We start from the raw sequence: 20624 nt of genomic DNA, 5'->3' as shown, positions 1-20624 counted from the left end.
GCGTGTAAAGGAGAGCTGGCAAATAACTGACCAATATCTCATCTCCAATGGGAACACCCTTGTTAATAGTATCGAATAACTATCGACTGCTGTTCCACCTCCAGCAAAAACGTGTGTTTTTGTTGCGCTGCTATTTGTTTAATTTAATTTTTAAGTTGAAACAATTATGTCGGCGCAATATCAAAGATTCCTGAAAGTACTTGAAAAGTGGCCAGCGGAGAAATCGAAAGTCGGCAGGTGAGAATAAGCATTAAAACACCCTGGAATCATGAATGTTCGTTCTGGCGGCGCAACAACTTTGGATTATCTAACAAATAATTATGGAAAGGATTTAATATTATTTGCATTAAATGCAACGAGGTAGTTTTTTTTTGCACACATTGATTTGTAAATGGTTCATCCGATCAGTTTGCCAAATGGAATATATAATAGGAATTTACTTAAGAACTATTGCGCCTGCCGGCCCGCCAAGAATTTTAGGTTCCACGCCAGCTGACCGTGTGGATTGTGGGTTTCATTTAGCCGATTCTGAGAAGCTGTGGATCGCGAATTTTAGTTACTTGTTTTACTTGGCTTAAACGGCTTACATTGTCTTACCAGTTTTCGGAACATACAGACATCAAATTATCTTAAATTGTGTAGTGGCAGAAAAATGGCCTCTAAATTCGCATATCAGTTGGAGCCGGAGAAATTTATTTTGAGCCATGGATTCGAGTAAGTTTGAAAATATCTTCTTAAGCTACGTTATAAAAACTTTGACTATTATAAATTACACTATACAAAGGTTAAATAAAGCGTGCTGATTATTATATTTGGATAATAATTGAGGAAGAAGAAAACATGTTCTATTAATTTCTTTAACGTGTTGCTTTTATGGCTACATTTGTTAGCCCTTTGTCGGTTTCCAATTAAACCAAGTGGTTTTCCACCTCAAACCCTCACTTCTGCGGAAAGTGATTGAATCTTCTTCTCAGCTGCGCCGCATGGAACGAACATCCGCCACAGAAAACACACACATGTACACTTATTTAGTTGGAACTAAACTTTTTCGCCTTTTCTCAAAAAAAAAAAAGGGATCTCGGCGAGCAGATTCGCAAGCAGGTGACCAAGCTCACAAGTCTAGAAGGCGGAGCGACGGATAAGGAGCTGGACCGTCAGATCAATGCTCTAGAGAGGCTATCCAACAACGTCTACGCAAAGAAGTATCCGCGCACTTTCGAGTCCACGGCCACTGGACTGACCGCCGCCCAGTGCAGCCAAGTGTTGAGCTCCGAGTTCCTGCAATATTTGAACGAGGACTCAAAAAAAAAGAAGTAGCATGATGAAGCGACTTCTAAACCCCACTAGACTGAGACTGGATTGGTTAAGACGAAGCTCTATAGAAGTGAAGACTGCTCCCCACGTTCCTGTGCTCTGCGACACCGCCATTGAATACCTGCAGCCCGTTCCAGGAGGCACCTATATCGACATGACTTTCGGAGCTGGTGGCCACACGCGTCGTCTTCTGGAGAAGTGTCCCGAGGCAAAGGTGTACGCCCTAGATCGAGATCCATTGGCCCACCAACTGGCCCTCGATATGAGCGAATCCGAAGAGTTCAAGGGCAGGCTAATTCCCCTGCTTGGAAAGTTCTCCGATTTACCAAGGCTTTTCAACGATCATGGCCTAGCCAAGAACTCGGTGGACGGGATGCTTTTCGATTTTGGCTGCAGTTCCATGCAATTCGATGAGGCGGTCAGAGGCTTCTCCATCTCGAAGGACGGTCCACTGGACATGCGAATGGATGGAGGCCACAGCGGAGGGGTTACAGCTGCCGATGTGCTGGCCAATGTTGAAGAGAGCGACCTTGTGAAGATTTTGCGGATTTATGGCGAAGAGAAAGCAGCCAAGAAGATAGCCAGAGGACTGATAGACGCGCGCAACGGTCTCTTTAAAATCGAGACCACCAAGCAGCTGGCAGATATAATTGAAAACATCATGGATGGCGGGACCAGGAAAGATAAGCTTCGACGACCGGCACACTCAGCCACCAAGACCTTCCAAGCCATCCGCATATTTGTGAACAACGAGCTTAACGAGATCAACTACGGCATGGTTTTGGCCAACGAAATCCTCCGTGTGGATGGACGCCTGGTGACCATCACCTTCCACTCGCTGGAGGACACTATCGTGAAGCGTCACATCAATGGAAACGTCCTGGCAGGCGCCGCCAATGCTCTTCCCCTCAAGTACTCCAGCCATTATGCCATAGACGAGCCAGATATGCTAGAATCACTGACCAAGAAGAGCTGGAAACAACTCCATCGCCATGTCATCGTGCCAGACGCCGACGAGGTGGCTAGGAACACACGCAGTCGATCCGCCAAGCTGAGAGCAGCCGTCAAAACAAACTAAACGCATGTCAATAAATTCCCTCGGTCTAGTTCAAAATTCTCTTGCTCAGTCTTTAATTCTCCCAAAGTCACGTCATGCTCTGCATGTTTGGACTGTTTTGGTTATCTGCCCAACCAATTCGCGCCTGCTGATAAGGACTGGTTTATCTATTTACCACAGTTATTTGTGGTTCTCGTGCAGAGTTTTTGTTTAGATAGATTAGGAAATTGTTGTTAATTGCCCAGGTAGAAGAGAAGTTTAGTACAGTGGTGCCGATTTGGCTATGGTCTCTAGGCATTCTACTTTTCTTTTGATGGAATATTTTCCAGAACAATATAAATAGGGATGGAAAATATTTGGCTAGTGATACTGGATGAACTCGTTGAACTTTCGAGTACCTCTTCAAGTGGCTGAATATGGAGGCGTACGAATTTGATATGGAAATTGCGTATGCCAGCAATTTTCTCGGTTAAAGCTATCGTATAAGCTTACCATTCGCACTTCTGCGGTTGTTTTTCTCCCAGAGATTGGAGCATGTTGTGGCTCTTAGGTGCTCTGGCATACGTCAGCCGGTGTTTTTACCGGCTACCAATCGCAAGATGTGACCCGCGAGAAACCCGAAACCGATAATCTCGAAGGCGCCTGATAAGGGAGCGGGATTACAAAAAGTAGTGAGGGACCGGGCGGAGCACCTATGTGGCTATAGATAGGGGTGTCCGTTGAGTGCTCAGCTCAGTTGCATTGCGCGAGCCGAGTTGGCGTGGCTAGTGAGGCAATACTTTCGGTCATCCGGACTAAAAAACTTTACGGGCTTGCGTTTTTTCAGCGGAGAGTGGACAGCAGAGCCGGCTATCAAGATGAGTGGGGCCAAGATCATATCAGGCACGGCGGTGGCCAAGTAAGTGGGCAAAACTCTTGCATCCAAGGATTCCTATTCATCCTATCCACTCCAACCGTTAGATCCATTCGCGAGGAGCTGCGTAACGAGGTGACGGCTATGGGCAAGCAATTGGCGGACTTTGTGCCCGGCTTGAGGATTGTCCAGGTTGGTGGACGTGAGGACTCCAACGTTTACATCCGCATGAAGATCAAGGCGGCTACGGAGATCGGTATCGATGCCGCCCACGTCCAGTTGCCCCGATCCATCACCGAGGTGGAACTACTTGATAAGGTGAGTTCGCGACGGAAGGGGATTATGCAATATGGGCAATACAAAGTATTATCAACTGAAAAACAAAATATTCTCTACTTGAAGTAAGTTATAAATTATAACTAATCGACTTTGCCATTTCAGATCAACGATCTGAACGAGGACCCCCGGGTGCACGGCATCATAGTGCAAATGCCCCTGGATTGTGACACTACCATCGACTCGCATCGAATTACGGACGCCGTTTCCCCGGAGAAGGATGTTGACGGCTTGCACACGGTTAACGAAGGTCGCTTGGCCATCGGTGACCTTGGTGGTTTCCTGCCCTGCACTCCTTGGGGTTGCCTGGAGTTAATTCGCCGTTCAGGAGTTGAGATCGCCGGAGCCAGGGCTGTGGTTCTGGGACGTAGCAAGATCGTGGGCACTCCCGCCGCCGAACTGCTCAAGTGGGCCAATGCCACGGTCACGGTGTGCCACTCAAAGACCCGCAACCTGGAGGAGATCACCCGAAGTGCAGACATTCTGGTGGTCGGAATTGGAGTGGCCGAGATGGTTAAGGGTTCGTGGATAAAGCCCGGAGCAGTGGTCATCGATTGCGGCATCAATGTGAAGCCAGGTGAGTGATGGTAATCCCTTATCAGTTGACTGGCAATCCCAGTGAAAATCCAATGGATAATCTAAAGACTTGCTTTAACATATTTTCTTATCTGTGGAACCATACGTTTCCACTTGTTTACTGATTAAGCCATTATTCGCTTATCAACGCATTCGACCCCCTAGTGGAACTTCTAACCCCGACGATAAGAAATCATTTTGTTTTTAAACATCATGCTCTCGAGAATTAGTTAGGGAACAGCTCCAGATCGGGGCGAACCGATCTCAAAACCGATTTCACCAAATTCCAATTTTTGATCTTTTCCAGACGCCAGCAAGGCCAGTGGCAGCAAGTTGGTCGGCGACGTAGATTACGCGGAAGCTCTCCAGGTGGCAGGACATTTAACGCCCGTGCCCGGCGGCGTGGGACCCATGACGGTCGCCATGCTTATGAAGAACACCGTGCGATCTGCGGCCCGATTCCTGGAGCGTCTTGCTAGGAGCCAGTGGGCCCTTCGAACGCTGCCCCTCAAGCCCCAACGGCCCGTGCCCAGTGATATTGTGATTGCCCGTGCCCAAAAACCGAAGGACATTGCTGTGCTGGCCAAGGAGATCGGTCTGGAAGCTCGTGAGGTTTCTCTGTACGGCAATAAGAAGGCCAAGATTTCACTGTCAGTCCTGGAGCGTCTGAAGGACAAGGAGGCGGGTCACTATGTGGTTGTAGCCGGTATGACGCCAACGCCTTTGGGTGAGGGTAAGACCACCACACTAATGGGCTTGGTCCAGGCTCTCGGCGCGCACAAGCTGAGAAACACCATGGCTGCTCTGCGACAGCCCTCCCAAGGTCCGACCTTTGGCATCAAAGGTGGAGCTGCTGGCGGCGGCTACGCCCAGGTGATTCCCATGGAGGAGTTCAATCTCCATCTGACAGGAGACATTCATGCGGTATCGGCAGCCAATAACTTGTTAGCCGCTCAACTGGACACCCGCATCTTCCACGAGAATACCCAAAAGGACAAGGCCTTGTATGACAGATTGGTTCCCGCGATCAAGGGTCAGCGGAAATTCAGCCCCATTCAGCTACGCCGACTCCAGAAATTGGGGATCACCAAAACCGATCCCGATAGCCTTACCGCTGAGGAATACGGACCTTTTGCCCGGCTGGACATCGATCCGGACACGATTATGTGGGAACGTGTTGTGGACATCAACGATCGGTACCTACGCACCATTACCGTTGGGCAATCGCCCACTGAAAAGGGTATTTCGAGGGAGACCCGGTTCTCAATCTCGGTGGCCAGCGAGATCATGGCTGTGCTAGCCCTATCCCGAAGTCTGGAGGACATGAAGCAGCGGCTGGCTGACATGGTGGTGGCTTTCGACAAACGAGGCAAGCCCGTAACCGCTGACGATTTGGGTGTCACCGGTGCCCTGGCAGTTCTATTGAAGGACGCTCTTGAGCCCAACCTCATGCAGTCGCTCGAGGGAACTCCAGTGCTGGTGCACGCTGGTCCCTTTGCCAACATCGCCCACGGCTGCAACTCGATCATCGCTGATGAAGTCGGTCTAAAGCTGGTTGGTAAAGATGGTTTTGTCTGCACGGAGGCCGGGTTCGGATCAGATATTGGCATGGAGAAGTTCTGCAACATTAAGTGCCGGACATCCGGTCGCAAGCCGAATGCCATGGTGCTGGTGGCCACTGTGAGGGCCATCAAGATGCACGGCGGCGGAGCTACAGTCACGCCCGGAGCCCCCTTGAACAAGCAATACACCGAGGAGAACTTGGAGCTCGTCCAGAAGGGTCTGCCCAATCTGCTGCAGCACATCGAGAACGGAAAGGCCTTCGGCATGCCAGTGGTGGTGAGCCTGAATGCTCATTCAGCAGATACTCCGGCGGAGCATGAGTTGGTCAAAAAGGCTGCTCTGGAGGCAGGTGCATTCGCCGCCGTAGTCTCCACTCACTGGGCGGACGGAGGAGCCGGAGCTGTTGAGCTGGCCGATGCCGTGATCAAGGCCTGCGAACAGGGCAACCAATTCCGATTGCTCTACGATCTGGATCTGCCGCTGGTGGATAAGATGAACAAGATCGCCACGACGATGTACGGCGCTGGAAAGGTGGTGCTCTCGCCGCCGGCTGAGGAGAAGGTCAAGCGCCTGACGGATGCGGTAAGTCGAGCACATTTTCTTCGACAAACTGAAAATATTTATAAAAATGCATTTTTCGATTTGCAGGGCTTCGGCAATCTTCCTATCTGCATGTCCAAGGTCTCCGGCTCTTTCACCGGCGATGCCAAGATCAAAGGCGCCCCCAAGGGCTTCACCCTGGACGTTGAGGACGTATATGTTTCAGCCGGAGCCGGCTTTGTGGTCGCCATGTGCGGTGAGGTCACCAAAATGCCGGGTCTTCCCACCCGCCCGGCGATCTATGATATTGATCTGAATACGGAAACCGGAGAAATTGAGGGCCTATTTTAGGCGGCAACCTGGACAAGGGAGAAGATTCCCAATAACTTTCACGGCATTTTCATATCTAATTCCACAGTAGTAACAAATTTATCGTTTTAACTTGTATATAAATGATATAGAGATAAGATTTAAAAGTTGTTAAACTAATACACATATCGGACGGCTTAAATTTTCTTTAAAACTACCGAGTTTTTACTTATTAGAAGGAAAAGAATGGAAACGAAATATTTTCAGTTTTTTTATATTTTCATCATCCTATAAATGTATTTTTGTTTTTATATGTAGACAGGTTGGAAATGTATAAATTACACGAATACATATTTTTGGCCTTTAAAAGTAAGGTAGTATTCTTGCACAAAATTCTCGCAACCAACTATGCATGATTTTTGCTGAATACTTTCAAGCCGACTTTTTAGGTACTTTGTCCTTTTCCAAGGTTCGCCTTCTTCACTGTGCTAACGTCACTCACGCGAGGCGACTCAAAATAGTCCACCTTCCGTATGTTAGAGACTAGCTTGAAGTAATTGGCAATGATCTTGTCCACCTCTTGTCCCTCATATGCGGTGGCCAACTCCTTTTCACATCGTGAGACTACGTTCGTGAGCAGACCTCCGGACCGATAGAACGCTATGTTGATCTCCCGTTTGACCCACTTGCAGATATGGGAATGGGTGACTGGATCGAAAAAGTGAAAGATCTCGTAAAAGTGCTCGTAACTCTCGCCAAATTTTCGCATCTGAAGTTCACCCAACTTGGGAATGTCCAGGTGGTTCCGTCTGATGATATGATATGGGTCGTATTGCTCCGAGAAGTTTGAGAACCGAACTGCCGGCCAGTCGAGATTCAGAAGGGTGTTGTAGAGATTCTTCGGGTGGCCCAGGATGCCATGGGACAGGTCAATCAAGCGTAGCTGCGATCCGGGCACAACGTACTCCAACTCGATCTGAGCGATGTGAGGATCAGTGCCCCTATACTTACGCTTTCCTATCCACAGAATAGGCATATCCTCCGACACAACATGCTCCAACTCTTGGACAAGCGGAGAGATCTGGACGCGATAATTGAGGTTTTTGTTGTTTCGGCCGTAGAGAAGACTTCGCTCCGCCTCCGTGAACTCAAGGTACTCAGGGCGAACTGAAACGAAGTGCTCCGACCGGAAAAGCCGATTCATCTCCATTTCGATGACGTAGTACGCCCGGCGATGCATGCAGATCCAGACTATTTGGATGGACACTGCCAAAAAATGCTCATGGAAGTACTTATCGTGGATAGTTGCTGAAATGTTGGAAATTGGCTTCATGTGGTAGTACTTGGCCATAGATCCCTCGCCCTTGATAATCTCACAGTAGTTTCGGGCTAACAACATGCGGAAGTGGCTCAGGTAAACGGAATAGGTTTTCTTCATCTCATTGGTCTGCTCGCTCTGAATTTGGGCCATCTGGCCAGAGAGTTCATCTCTGCGAATCAGCACGAACTCCACCAGGCGTAGGTAGTACTCGAAGTACAATGTTAGGGCGTGGAGCACGGACTGCACCTCTGGCTCATGCATGAATGCAATGAACTTGTAGGTTAAGAAGTCTCTAGGCATCAAGTAGAGCACCAGATCTCGAATATCTCTTAGCACCACTGTGTCACTGTTGTTGGATTTGGCTCGCACATACTCCTGCCGGAAGATAAGCTCCTCCTCTTGGTCGATGGTGCGCAGGAACTTGTAGCCATTGGTTATTATATAGCGCTCTCTTGCGTTTTCCAGATCGTTGTGCGCCTGGAAGTTGAGGCAGTCCTTCTCCGAGTCCCATGACCACTTGCCGCTGTAGTACTTTGGGGCGTAGTTATCCACATGGACTCTCTTCATGGTAGTCGCGCAGATAAGCCAAGATCGGGTTGTGTCTTGTGTATTCAAAATGTATTTAAATTGCTGTGTACGTGACGAAGTTTAGTGGAATTATGCTCATGTTTAAAGGCCTGAAAGTGAAGTTTTATTCCCAAGCTCCCACCTACGAAACCCATACCCTTGAGCGGATGCCTTTCGTTTTCATGCATTTATCATATGATAGCAATCCATAAGTGTCAGTGCATTAAGGCTCAGATTTTCTGTATATTTATTAATATACAAAAATAGCTATTAACGTATAGAACTATGTAGTTTTTTACCGCTTTACCTTGCCCACACTAAAACGCGATGCAATACTACCACGGGTAGATGATGTACGCTCCGGTTCTCTATCCTCCTTGCGTATTTTGGACATGATCTTAAAATAGTTGGAGATGATCTGATCGACCCGTTGTCCTGAAGGTGTGCTTGCCAACTCCTTTTCACAACGCGAGACTACGTTTGTGAGCAGACCACCGGACCGAAAGAACGCTATGTTGATGTCTCGTTTGACCCACTTGCAGATCTGATGGTGGGTAGCCCGCTCATGAACCTTACAGATCCGGTAGAAATGTTCATATTTCTCTTTCATTGTACGCATCTGAAGCTCACCTATCTTGGGTATTTGCAGGTGAGTTCGCCTGATTATATGGTACGGATCGAACTTTTCCGAGAAGTTTGAGAAGCGGACAGCCGGCCAGTCGAGACTAAGAAGCGTGTTGTAGAGGCTTTTCGGATGTCCCATGATGCCGTGAGATACATCTATAAAGCTGAGCTGTGATCCAGGCACAATGTACTCCAGTTCAATCTCGGCAATGCGGATATCGTTTCCTCTGTACTTGCGTTCGCCTATCCACAGAATGGGCATATCCTCTGCAGGAACCAGCTTTAGCTCCTGGACAAGAGGCGATTCCTGAATTCGATAATTGTAGTTCTTTTTGTTTCTCCCGTAGAGAAGACTGCGCTCCGCCTCCGTGAACTCGAGGTACTCTGAGTGAGCAGAAACAAAGTGCTCGGACCGGAAAAGGCGATTCATCTCCATTTCAATGATGTAGTACGCACGGCGATGCATGCAGATCCAGACTATTTGGATGGCCACTGCCAGAAAATGCTCATGGAAGAACTTATCGTGGATTGTTGCTGAAATGTTGGAAATCGGCTTCATGTGGTAGTACTTGGACATATTGTCCTCGCCCCCGATGATGCGGCAGTAGTTTCGGGCAACAAGCATACGATACTGGCTCAAGTATACCGAAAAGGTTCGCTTCATATCGTTGGTCTGCTCGCTCTGCACCTGACCCAGGGGACCAGAAAGCTCATCCCGACGTATAAGCATAAACTCGACCATTCGCAAATAGTGCTCAAAGTATATAATCAAGGAGTGAAGCAACATGTGGGTATCCCGCTCGTACATGAACTCAACGAACTTGTAGGTTAGAAATTCTTGAGGCATAAGGTAGAGAACCAAGTTTCTAATATCTCCGATCACCACAACGTCACTATAGTTGCTTTTCGGTAGCACATACTCCTGTCGGAAGATGAGCTCCTCCTCCTGGTCCATTGTGCGCAGGAACTTGTAGCCATTGGTGATAATATAGCGCTCTCTTGCGTTTTCCAGATCGTTGTGCGCCTGAAAGTGGAGGCAGTCTTTCTCCGAGTCCCACGACCACTTGCCGCTATAGTACTTTGGTGCGTAGTTATCTACATGAACGCGCTTCATTGCATTTGGCAGTAAATAATGGTATAAATTTATAAAATCGTATTTTAGTCAAAAGCTGTGCAAAATCGGTGCCTTTACATTGAGAGTTTAATGTTTATATTCCTCAAAATGACTGAAATTGAGATGCTGCAGCGACTCTGATTATTTAAAAGACCAAATAGTTTCCAAGGTGTAATGATATTTCTGTCAATCTGTATTCCCAGAATTAGTATTTTCCGGTACCACGCTGATTTAGGTGACCGTTGTTTCCCGGACTGTGCTAAACATGTTCCGCCGCACTAATGCCGATCCGGTCATACGGCAGTTTATCCTGCGCACTGCAGTCCTCAATTATCTTGGCAAAAATCTGCGAGAGCAGTATAATGAATATTGCCTTCTGAGAACCCAGCACGAAAAACTTAGCCTGAAGACTGCGAGTGATCAAGAGCTTGAGGCCCTGCCGACTCTTTTCGAGCTATTTGAGATGCAACAGTTGAAGACGACTGCCACCCATCGTCTGCTGATGCGGGAGTACCAAGAACTGCTTGCTTACATGATGGACAAGAGTGATTTGTGGGACAGTCAGGAGTACTTCAAGGCCAAGTCTGCGCTTGGGGCGGCCATCCACAATCTACGGGTTTGTGCACCCACCAAACCAATGGACTAAAACCAGCCGAGAGGGGCATTTGCCACCGATAGATAGAATTCCATTCAATCAGCATATATACATACATAAATAGTGAAACGTTCCACGAGCGACTTAACTACTTGTAGAAGGGTATCTCCACGCGTCCGGATTTCGTGTTAACCGCTTCCCAGCAGGTGCACGCAAAGGTTGAGCGGTCCATGTGATCGGTGTATAGTTTTCCCTCCAGGTGATCCATTTCGTGCTGCGCTATCCGGGCATTCCAACCACTCAGAGCCAGTTCGCTTTGGTTTCCTAGTTGGTCGAGGCCTGTTAGCTTTACACCTTCGAATCGCTCTACTTCGGCAGAGTAACCTCGCACACTCATGCAGCCTTCTGGATGTTTTAGCTTGGAGTAGTTGGTCACCGTCAGGACGGGATTGATAACAACCTGTAAGAAGCAAACCATTGCATTATAAGGGTTGGGTTTTCGAATACAGCTAGCTAAGACCCCAGACTCACAGTTAGTGGCAACTCGGACATTTGTCGCGCCTGGTAAACTGCCTCGGGCAGCTCCTTTCGGATCCGTCCCTTGAACTCCATGGCTATGATCCTGAGCGATACTCCAATCTGAGGCGCCGCAATGCCAACGCAGTCAAACTTCCTTAGCACCTTGACCATCCGCTCGACGATGGCCTTAATCTCGGGGCTATCCATGTGCTCCTTGGGTACCAAAGCGGCCTGTTGCCTCAGAACAGGGTCACCAATCTGGGTGAAATGGTTGTATGGCGGCAAGTTGGTGCGTTCCGTGGTCCACAGTTGCTGGTACCACTTCCTGAACGACTGACTAGCGGGAGGACTCGTACCAAAGGATCTACTATGTCGCAGCATCGTTTGGCACACTTTTATCCGTGGTTTCAGGTGCATTTTGTGTGATGTTTAGCCTCCTTTAATATTCCGATCAGAATCGTAGGGAATATAGTTATACAACACGGTCATACTGGCCACCTGACGACCGGCTAGGGATGTGAAAGTATGTGCTTATCGATATATCGGAGTCAATAGATTTGAAATTTGGCGCGCTTCTAAATATAGGATATATTCTTAAAATTCTTTCCACCCGCACACAACGTTTATTTCGTAAATAGCGCATTCATTTCAGAAGTGTATTTTATTTTCAAGCAATATACAACTATTAGGTCAAAAGCGCCATAAAAAAGTGAAAAACTCCTTGAATTGAATGCAACCAAGTTCTTACTTATGAAACCAAATGGCGGATCGACCCTCAGCTGCGTTGATTTGCTCCCAGAGGATGCAGTTGAAGGTGGAGAGATCCATCTTATCCATGTAGATAGTTCCATTAAGGTGATCCACCTCGTGCTGGGCGATCCGTGCGCTCCAGCCCTCCAGTTCCATTTCCGACGGAGTGCCCAGCTTGCCGATCCCCCGGATCCGGACCTTATCGTACCGCTCCACCTGAGCGGAATAGCCTCGCACACTCATGCAACCTTCGGGATGTTTGTTTACTTGGCTGCTGATTATCTCCAGCTCCGGATTAATGAAGACCTGCAAGCAAATGATTTATGATGAGAAATCACGGGATTGTTGCTGCACATAAGCAATATTTTTGGATGCAAAAATTTAGTTTCTCAAATTCATACATTTATAAAACGGCATAAATTTACATATATTTTCCGAATGCGAAGAGTAAAGCTTTACTTACGGCCAAGGGCAGTGTGGACATCTTACGCTCCTCGTAGATTTCCGGCTTGAATTGCTCTTGCTTTCCCTCTCGGAATTCCATAACGATAATACGCAGCGGTATTCCAACTTGGGGCGCAGCCACGCCCACGCAATCGTAGTGACGTAACACCTTTACCATGCCGTCAATAATCTGGTTGATCTCCCTACTGTCGATGTCCTCGGGCGGCACCTCTTCGGCCCTTTGGCGCAGAACAGGATCCCCAATTTGGGTAAAATGACGATATGGCGGTGCGGACATGATTCCGGTCGGAAGAAGTGCTCCTCTACTGAACCGTGTCTATCGAGCAACTACTGCATAGAGCTGTCGAGGTGGACAGATTTTGATACGATAGTCTTATCTGCGGATCAGCTGATCTGCCATTTGAAACACTAGGAACGATAAGTCTACGGTTAGAATTTTCAGGGGAAAATATTACGTTAAAAATCCAATAGATATATGAACTTTAGATGTAACTTAAGATATTAATTACAACAATAATGCCAAGCTTTCAAGATTCATAAGTATTTTATTCACGAAATCATAATTTTGAAGTATTTGAAGTCTCTTGAAAACCTACATAATGTGTACGACCTCAAATCAATCGAAATAGTATTCCTGTGGCGTTTTCTTTTGGCGCGGCGAATTGAAGCCCCCAATGCGCGAGGAGGTGATGCTGACGTTGTCCGGTTCATATGGAGATCCCTTGCGCAGCCTGGACTTCACCTTGAAGTAGTTGGATATGACCTGGTCGACCTTGGTTACCGGAACCTTTTCGGCCAGTTCCTTCTCGCACCGGGACACCACGTTGGTGAGCAGCAGTCCCCCGGAGCGATAGAACTGGACGAGCTTGTCCCGCTTGAGCCACTTCTGCAGGATCTGCAGGCTGTGCGGCTCGTAGATGCGATACACCTTATAGAAATGCTCGTAGTTTTCGTTCATCTTGCGTGCTTTCAAGGCGTCGATCTTGGGAATGTCCAAGTGCGGCTGGCGAATGATGTGGTATGGATCGTAGCCCAGCGAAAAGTTCGAGTAGCGAACTGTGGGCCAATCCAGGTCTAGGATGGTGTTGTACAGATCCTTTGGATGTCCCAGTATGCCGTGTGCCACATCGATCATACGCAGCTGTGGTCCCGGCACAATGTACTCCAACTCCATCTCGGCAATGCGCTTGTCGTTGCCTCGGTACTTTCGCTCGCCAATCCACAGGATGGGCATGTCCTCCTCCGCCACGTGCTCCAACTCCTGGACGAGCGGCGATATCTGGGTGCGATAGTTAACGATTTTATGGTTCCGCCCGTACAGTAAACTACGCTCCGCCGGCGTAAAGCTTAGATACTCCGGACGTGCCATGACGAAGTGATCGGAGCGAAACAGACGGTTCATTTCCATCTCAATGACATTGTACGCACGGCGATGCATGCAAATCCAAACGATCTGGGTCATCACCGCCAGGAACTGCTCGTGGAAGACGCGGTCTCGACTGGTATCCGAAATATTGATAATCTCCTTCATATGGTAGTATTTGGCCATATCGCCCTCTCCCTTCAGAATCACACTGTAGTTGCGGGCCACCAGGAGGCGATACTGACTGAGATAGATCGAGAAGGTCTTCTTCATATCGATGGTCTGATCGCTTTGGATCTGATCGGCCAGTTCATCGCGCCGCACCAACACAAACTCCACCATCCGCAGAAAGTACTCAAAGTAAATGATGAGCGCATGGATCAGACGGTGAACCGCCGGGCGGTGCATGAACTCCACGAACCGGTAGGTCAGGAAATCGCTGGGCATCAGAAAGAGGACCAGGTCGCGGATGTCGTTGATCACCAAGGTGTCAAAGTCATAGGTGCCCGTATCGCGCACATAAGCCTGCCGGAAGATAAGCTCCTCCTCCTGGTCGATGATGCGCAGGAACTTATAGCCATTGGTGGTAATGTAGCGCTCCCTGGCATTCTCAAGATCGTTGTGCGGCTCGAATTCCAGGCAATCCTTTTCGGCGCTCCAGGACCACTTGCCACTGTAGTACTTCGGTGTGTAGTTGTCCACATGGACTCTCTTCATGACTAATTATTTTTTTATTTTTAATTGTAATTGTGTTTTTTTAAAGATTTTTTATGTTATGTGTTTCTGTATTAGTTCCTATCATTAGTGGTAAAGTGTGTACAAAGTTAACTGACAGGATTTAAAATGAATTTTGATTACAGCATTCGCAGATATGAAAAGAAGCATTCATAGAGCATGGTTAATAACTTTTAAAAGTTATTATATTATATTACATACTCGTATATATTTTTGAATTTGTTTGAATTGATCGACAAGTAAGTGAACTTAATTTAACGACTTTGCTTAAATAAATTTCATTTGTCAAAAGAAGTTAAGAGAGTGCTTAAATCCTTAAGCTTTCATTTATAGTCAACATTTGTGTAGAAACACGGGAAAAGCTTTCTTGTTTTTTATTGCAGCACTTGGGGCTCTGGATTGGGGCTCTGGATTAAACTTAAGTTTTAAGTTTAAATAAATTTTTTGTTGTTTTTAGGGTATAAAGATTACACAGTTTACTAAATTTACAATTTTTTTCTTATCCTATTTGTTAGCTTCTTAAAATTTTTGAATACATTTTTTTTTTGTTCGTAAGCAGTCAAGTTCGATTCAAAGTAGTAAATACTTTAAAAGCATTATCACAAATGATATTTCACTTTAAAATTCTAGCTCAGATGGCAGACGAGTTTTACTTTTTTAAATGGTCCTTTATTATCACTGATTATTATTACGTAACTGCCTGTTTACGCATTTCAAGTGACACATTTAAGTGGCGCTTTCAGACTAAATGAAAAACAAGTCGCTCTTCTAGATAGAAACTAATGTGTAGTTCTTTCATCTTAATGAACTTAACTCATTGCAAACGAATGATAGGAGGGGCTTAACAAAAGAGAAAAGAAAAGGAACCTTAGTTATTTGCACCATTGTTTTCTTTGACATGTTGTCAACAATTCCAGGACTAGTTAAAACGCCGCTGAGCACTTAACGCTTGACAGGCTCACATAAAAAATAGGTGGACCATCCGCCTTCTAGCTTTAATATTTTCTATGGCTGACATTTTTTTTTTTAATTTTCTGTACATTGGAAATAATGGTTTTAGAAGTTCCTGGTATAATTCCCACAGTCCTTATGAATGTAGAACTGGTTTGAAATTACTTGGAAAGGGACAAGGACAATTCCCAGGTCTTGTTCTTCGGAAAGGGCTAAGCACGGACAAAAAAGGAAAATGTTGGACATAATTAAAGATAACCTTAAGAAAGAAACGAAAACTGAAATCATAAAGAAAAAACATAATGATGAAGTGAAAATACAATGAGTTTCGGTATCCTTTGAGATGGCTTTAAAGTAACAATACTGTCATGTATTAGTTTTAATAAGCAAATTCATAGTCTTTTTTGTAGGAAATATATAAATTAATAATAAGTACGATGTCATTCATATTACACTACATTTGCTTAAAAGTAATTTATTGTCTATTATTAAAGGTCAAATTTAAAAGAGAAAGATATAATATACGCCTTAATCCCGTTCTTAAAGAGTAATTTCGAAGGATAATTGCTTAAACAAGCGTTTGTGATTAACATGCGTTCCTCTTAACTGGGTTCGAAGTACACACTTTCAGTTACATATGCATAAATAAGCATTTAAATGCCTTATGCCCCCATGCGTAAATAATTTAATTGCATGCGAGTCGTCTCGAGTGTTGGCATACAAAATAAATTGCAATTAATACTCGATACGAAATCAACAGCCAGAACAGGTGCTAAAAATTGCCTTTAATCATATTGTTAAATGTGGAAGCCCGTGCCGTTTCACATCACGTATACGCAATGTGGTGCAAAAGGCAACAGCATTTAAGCCAGAAAGTCCGGAAAAGGGAAGGGAAGAACAGGAGAGGCGTGAAAATCTGAAAGAGCTGGAAAACCGGCAATAGCAACAGCTACAGAATCTCATCCAGGTGTAACTCCCTGCTTTGTCGCCTGAAATCGCGCTTTGTCCTTCGCTCCGTTCACCTGGCTTCTTGAATGGCTCAGTCGGCGGCATTTATGGCAGCATTTATGGAAGTCTTGGTTTTTGCCTCGGCCTTAGGCAGCTCCTACCATCGTTGCTAAAAATTTATTAGCCCGCTGATTTATTTGTTCAATTGCATGTCGCACGGTTGGAAGGCCACAATATGATTTTGATGGGGGTACGTGCCACATAAGGCATATTTAATGTCTTCCCACCGAATGGCGTTTTAAATTTAACCTTTTTGGCGTAGGTAAGTGCTGTACAGGGCTTAAACATTCGTTTCTATATTTACCGCAAATGTCCTGCTTTATTTAGAAAAACCATTTTAAATAATTAAACCTCTTTGAGCACACTTGCCCGGCTCACATGTCCCTAATAATTTCCTTTCCATGAATACTTAATACGTAGCCCTATTATTAACTTTCAAGGCTAAACATTTGACATATGTAAGCTGACACCCCTGATTAGATAGGTGGAATGCTCAGTTCTTATTAATAGAATGCAAGTATCTATTAAGTATTATTGTTGCTTAAATGCACAAGGATCTGCCAGTTCAATCAATCAAACATACATTGTTGATGGCACTTCATATTTCGAGCCTTTGTGATGACAACCTGAGATGGACGTTTTAATTGGTTTGATAAGTAACGTCATTTTAACCAGCAAATTTACCTAATGGAAGTCATTAAAATTAAATTACATTTACATTTTAGATAAATTTTATGCGGCATTAACAAGGTTGGGTTTTCAAGGAAATCATATATGAAACATAAATTAATAGATCAAAAAAGAAAATGTAAGTATTATTACTCATTTATATAGCTCACTCTTATATGTATTTCCTAAGGATAAATTCAATTCTTCCGCATTAATAAATCTGTTGTACAGTTCACAGCTAAGTTCAACTCATTCCAGCGTCAATAAAATCCGATTGTCCTTCTAATTGGATTTACTATGACTTCCTTGCGGCGCACTTCCGATCAGAATTTGCCATTCTGTTCGTGTTGTGGTTTTGCTGGCTATTGGCACTGTCAGTTTAAATCTCTTCAAAGTTATTGTTGCTGTGAGTGGCAGGCCGGTTGGGTTGATAGGCATTTGTAGGACTTTTAATGCCAAAGCTTATTATGACAGCAAACTGGGGTAATAATATAGAAATGGCCCAAATTTCCTGATGCCGACATTTGTGTAAGCTTAGATAAATTCGCATATTGTCATCGATTATTGGGGATTAGAGATCAGGCGAACAAAGCGCGGTAATATCTGACTCAATAACATATTCTAAAGAAAGCTTGGTTATAAGACACCACTTGGTTTCCTCTCCTTGAGGCGAGACCCTAAGTTTTTGGCCGACTCATGTTTATTTAATTCCTGACTTTGTTGTTTGGCCTAGGGCCGTGTTTGCCGATGTTTCTGCACGTGCTGGCTTTTCAGCGGCAAAGTCTAATTAAAATTCAGTAAAAGCCTCGGCCACAAAATGGCCCAAAAAGTTGGCCCACAGCGCACACAGGTCGCCAGAGCTAAATACATATGTAAACACATCATCAGGTGCAAGGTGGGCCATCTTAATGAGTCTGGTGACAACGCAGCACGTGTCATTGATTAGCACTTGAGTCCTGGCCAGCATAATTCCCATTTACTATGCATGAGTATGCATATACTACAGTGGTTTCATAAACAAAATTATATATATGCAATAGATTCGTTATTCCATCACAGATCAACACTTAAAAGTATCAATCATTGAACTGTATTAGTTTCAGAAGTAAAATTCCAATCGTTTATTTGAGTAGATCTAAATTGGAACATAACACTTTTTGCCCACAGTACACCCACCGCCTTGTTAATCAAATATATTCATATTTAATATACATGTTCATAGCACCCAGTAGGTTCCCACAACGTTGGTGGTGGTATCAACGCGGAGGAAGATGAGCAGGCCAAATCCCACGCCACGGTCATCGACGGGTCCACGCAAACCGAATGGTCAAAGGTCAACACTTCCACCCAGGCCACCTCCTCAATCTCCCGCTCCTGCTCCACCACCGCATGAGCCTGCGAAACCATATCATGGAGAAACCCCGGGCTTGCTGAGCCCGGTTGCATCGTCGGGTCCTTTGCACCAGCGCTCTTCCGTGACCCTGAGGGAGAAACACGTCGGTTGGGTCTACTTGATCCACGCTGTTCTATCGGCATGTGCAGTGATTCAGCTTGTGGTCCTGCGGGTCTGCAATACGGACTTCGGGAAGCTGATCAGCCCCTCGGTGCCCAGCTTCGTGTGGCTGCTCCTGGCCGTGGGATGTGTGCTGATCATGGCGTATGTGTACCTGGCCAACCAGTGTCCGTGCAATGGCCTGTTGGCCATTGTCATCGTGGAGGTGATCGTCATCTTTGTGAATTGCCACCGGTGGGCGCGTCTATCGATGCTCTGGATGGCTGGTGTCCTGACAATCGTGCTGGCCCTGAACGTTATGCTCTACTTGATGGGCGTCTATCTGCCGCTGAAAATACTTCCCGGTAGCATCTTCATGATCGTCCTCACATTCTGTTGCATAGCGATTGTCGTTTCGATCTACTTGGTTGTGTATCTTAACGGCAATCGCTATATGATGCGATACGTGTCGATGGTCAGTCTGATCTACGTGGCTAGTCTCATCCTCTTCACCATCACCGTTATCCACCAGCGAAGATTCGAGCACACGGATCGCACCGAATACGTCCTGCAGGCAACCGTTCTGGCCATGCTGTTCGTCTATATGATTCACCCACTCTCAACGATGGTGCGATTTGGCCAGTTTTTGGTGGATCATATATAATATAAATTGTTTGGAAGTGTATCATCTATAATATAGTCTTATGAAATGTAATATTGCCAAAATTTTTATATATACAAAAATATTGTAGCTTTTTTTTTTTACTAATCCCAATTTTAACGCATCAGGCTTATACAGTTCCGTCATGCTTTTATAGTTCCGTGATTTTTTACGAATTTATTCTTATTTGCCGACGTGTGCAGTTGTTTTGGCCAACATTGGCAAGCCTTTAGGCCACCGGGTTCGGTTCGGAATCCGGTTATCGAACTCTCACCCAGATGGATGTTGGCATGTGTATTTATGAAGTGTGTGTGGGTGTAGATGCTCTTAGCGACAAGATCCTCTTTGTGGCCATTTCGTGTTTTATCTAAATCCTTCTAGCCGATTACACAGAAAGCCGGACAAAGGGAAACGGAAAGGACCCGCGGCAGAAATGAAAGTAAAATAAATAATACGCAGGCCCAGCCATATTTTTTACGTATTTTTCCATCTTAGTCCTTTGCAGTGCAAGGATATTTTTGGATTTGCCTAACGTTGGTTCACTTCAATGAATCTGAAATCATCCACACCCTCTCCTAGGGCCACTCAAAGTTGTATTTTCAGTTTGGGTTCAACTTATGCTAATTTCATAAATTCCCTTTCCGCTGAATCGCTTTTAACTCTTTAAAAATAGTTTTCCACCAGCAGTGGCAGTGGATAATGGCCTCCAGAGGGGCTATTTTCACAGACGAGAGTTTTAGTTGTTTACTGAACCACAAGTTGGACATTAAAATGCAGTCCAAGGGCAATGTTTTTCTGCCGGTTGTGGATGTAAAACAGTTCGGGCTTCTGTGAGTCCAAAACATGCATAGTATTGGTATAAAAGGTCTCGAAATTGTTTTAAAATAAAATGCTGTTTGTCTGCGACTGGTTTTTCGTTGAAAGTGATTAATTTTAATTAAAAGGGTTTATATTCACCAATTTATTAAACAAAAACATCGTCCCTTTATGGTAAAGATATTATTCAAAGTCATGAAGATAGATTGCCCAATGTGGACATAAAAAGTTAGGTCAATGATTAACTTGACATCAACATGGTCGTTATTATCATCAAAGCAATGTGCTCCATGAGCTCAAATTAATCATTCAGCTGCAATGAATTCTTTGTCTCGAGCCTTTGTTCTGCACATGTGAGATCTGTGAAATTCCGTACATCTCGGTTCAAAAGCCCATTTTCCCCGCTCCATTATGCAAACATTTTTT

General features: G+C 45.4%; 9 protein-coding genes across 10 annotated transcripts; 4 read left to right on the top strand and 5 right to left on the bottom strand.

Moving 5' to 3' along the window:
• Positions 1 to 138: 138 nt before the first annotated feature.
• On the top strand, positions 139 to 6762 carry LOC117144606 (C-1-tetrahydrofolate synthase, cytoplasmic). Of its 2 annotated transcripts, none has more exons than XM_033309898.1 (6): positions 139 to 237; positions 3198 to 3269; positions 3332 to 3542; positions 3666 to 4137; positions 4444 to 6281; positions 6348 to 6762. In XM_033309898.1, the coding sequence occupies exons 1-6, from the start codon at positions 167 to 169 to the stop codon at positions 6588 to 6590; spliced, it is 2907 nt and encodes a 968-aa protein (XP_033165789.1). In that variant the 5' UTR covers positions 139 to 166; the 3' UTR covers positions 6591 to 6762. The 2 variants fall into 2 exon arrangements, with proteins under 2 accessions (XP_033165789.1, XP_033165790.1); XM_033309899.1 differs by lacking the exon at positions 139 to 237 and adding an exon at positions 576 to 714.
• LOC117144609 (probable methyltransferase-like protein 15 homolog) lies at positions 149 to 2428 on the top strand. Its single transcript, XM_033309902.1, has 2 exons — positions 149 to 237; positions 1074 to 2428. The coding sequence occupies exon 2, from the start codon at positions 1319 to 1321 to the stop codon at positions 2390 to 2392; it is 1074 nt and encodes a 357-aa protein (XP_033165793.1). The 5' UTR covers positions 149 to 237; positions 1074 to 1318; the 3' UTR covers positions 2393 to 2428.
• Positions 6763 to 6806: 44 nt separating the features above from the next.
• LOC117144607 lies at positions 6807 to 8502 on the bottom strand. The gene has a single exon (XM_033309900.1). It carries the CDS (start codon positions 8434 to 8436, stop codon positions 6994 to 6996), a length of 1443 nt encoding a protein of 480 aa, XP_033165791.1. The 5' UTR covers positions 8437 to 8502; the 3' UTR covers positions 6807 to 6993.
• A 203-nt stretch (positions 8503 to 8705) lies between these two features.
• Positions 8706 to 10460, bottom strand: LOC117144608. Its single transcript, XM_033309901.1, has one exon. It carries the CDS (start codon positions 10172 to 10174, stop codon positions 8732 to 8734), a length of 1443 nt encoding a protein of 480 aa, XP_033165792.1. The 5' UTR covers positions 10175 to 10460; the 3' UTR covers positions 8706 to 8731.
• On the top strand, positions 10419 to 10834 carry LOC117144613. The gene has a single exon (XM_033309905.1). The coding sequence runs from the start codon at positions 10440 to 10442 to the stop codon at positions 10818 to 10820; it is 381 nt and encodes a 126-aa protein (XP_033165796.1). The 5' UTR covers positions 10419 to 10439; the 3' UTR covers positions 10821 to 10834.
• A 4-nt stretch (positions 10835 to 10838) lies between these two features.
• LOC117144611 (peptide deformylase, mitochondrial) lies at positions 10839 to 11779 on the bottom strand. Its single transcript, XM_033309903.1, has 2 exons — positions 11301 to 11779; positions 10839 to 11229 (listed from the first exon to the last, which is right to left on the bottom strand). Exons 1-2 carry the CDS (start codon positions 11703 to 11705, stop codon positions 10918 to 10920), a joined length of 717 nt encoding a protein of 238 aa, XP_033165794.1. The 5' UTR covers positions 11706 to 11779; the 3' UTR covers positions 10839 to 10917.
• Positions 11780 to 11930: 151 nt separating this feature from the next.
• LOC117144612 (peptide deformylase, mitochondrial) lies at positions 11931 to 12840 on the bottom strand. The gene is made up of 2 exons (XM_033309904.1): positions 12502 to 12840; positions 11931 to 12344 (listed from the first exon to the last, which is right to left on the bottom strand). The coding sequence occupies exons 1-2, from the start codon at positions 12778 to 12780 to the stop codon at positions 12033 to 12035; spliced, it is 591 nt and encodes a 196-aa protein (XP_033165795.1). The 5' UTR covers positions 12781 to 12840; the 3' UTR covers positions 11931 to 12032.
• Positions 12841 to 13035: 195 nt separating this feature from the next.
• Positions 13036 to 14700, bottom strand: LOC117145692 (protein phosphatase 1 regulatory subunit 36). The gene has a single exon (XM_033311434.1). It carries the CDS (start codon positions 14581 to 14583, stop codon positions 13120 to 13122), a length of 1464 nt encoding a protein of 487 aa, XP_033167325.1. The 5' UTR covers positions 14584 to 14700; the 3' UTR covers positions 13036 to 13119.
• A 3667-nt stretch (positions 14701 to 18367) lies between these two features.
• On the top strand, positions 18368 to 19472 carry LOC117143943. Its single transcript, XM_033308877.1, has one exon. It carries the CDS (start codon positions 18501 to 18503, stop codon positions 19383 to 19385), a length of 885 nt encoding a protein of 294 aa, XP_033164768.1. The 5' UTR covers positions 18368 to 18500; the 3' UTR covers positions 19386 to 19472.
• The last annotated feature ends 1152 nt before the right edge of the window (positions 19473 to 20624 follow it).

The sequence above is a fragment of the Drosophila mauritiana genome, chromosome 3R (assembly GCF_004382145.1).
Source record: "Drosophila mauritiana strain mau12 chromosome 3R, ASM438214v1, whole genome shotgun sequence".
Classification (NCBI taxonomy): Eukaryota; Metazoa; Arthropoda; class Insecta; order Diptera; family Drosophilidae; genus Drosophila; species Drosophila mauritiana.
The sequence above is the reverse complement of the archived record's forward strand: the minus strand, read 5'-3'. Positions and strand labels throughout refer to the sequence as shown.

Excerpts from the sequence above, each read along its gene's own strand:
- LOC117144608 (XM_033309901.1), bottom strand. The coding sequence starts at position 10,174 with ATGAAGCGCGTTCATGTAGATAACTACGCACCAAAGTACTATAGCGGC.
- LOC117144609 (XM_033309902.1), top strand. The coding sequence starts at position 1,319 with ATGATGAAGCGACTTCTAAACCCCACTAGACTGAGACTGGATTGGTTA.
- LOC117144613 (XM_033309905.1), top strand. The coding sequence starts at position 10,440 with ATGTTCCGCCGCACTAATGCCGATCCGGTCATACGGCAGTTTATCCTG.
- LOC117144606 (XM_033309898.1), top strand. The coding sequence starts at position 167 with ATGTCGGCGCAATATCAAAGATTCCTGAAAGTACTTGAAAAGTGGCCA. Across the intron at positions 238-3,197 it reads GAGAAATCGAAAGTCGGCAG|CGGAGAGTGGACAGCAGAGC; the intron begins GTGAGAATAAGC and ends GCGTTTTTTCAG. Across the intron at positions 3,543-3,665 it reads AGGTGGAACTACTTGATAAG|ATCAACGATCTGAACGAGGA; the intron begins GTGAGTTCGCGA and ends TTGCCATTTCAG.
- LOC117144612 (XM_033309904.1), bottom strand. The coding sequence starts at position 12,780 with ATGTCCGCACCGCCATATCGTCATTTTACCCAAATTGGGGATCCTGTT. Across the intron at positions 12,345-12,501 it reads TGTCCACACTGCCCTTGGCC|GTCTTCATTAATCCGGAGCT; the intron begins GTAAGTAAAGCT and ends ATTTGCTTGCAG.
- LOC117144607 (XM_033309900.1), bottom strand. The coding sequence starts at position 8,436 with ATGAAGAGAGTCCATGTGGATAACTACGCCCCAAAGTACTACAGCGGC.
- LOC117145692 (XM_033311434.1), bottom strand. The coding sequence starts at position 14,583 with ATGAAGAGAGTCCATGTGGACAACTACACACCGAAGTACTACAGTGGC.
- LOC117144611 (XM_033309903.1), bottom strand. The coding sequence starts at position 11,705 with ATGCACCTGAAACCACGGATAAAAGTGTGCCAAACGATGCTGCGACAT. Across the intron at positions 11,230-11,300 it reads TGTCCGAGTTGCCACTAACT|GTTGTTATCAATCCCGTCCT; the intron begins GTGAGTCTGGGG and ends TGCTTCTTACAG.
- LOC117143943 (XM_033308877.1), top strand. The coding sequence starts at position 18,501 with ATGAGCAGGCCAAATCCCACGCCACGGTCATCGACGGGTCCACGCAAA.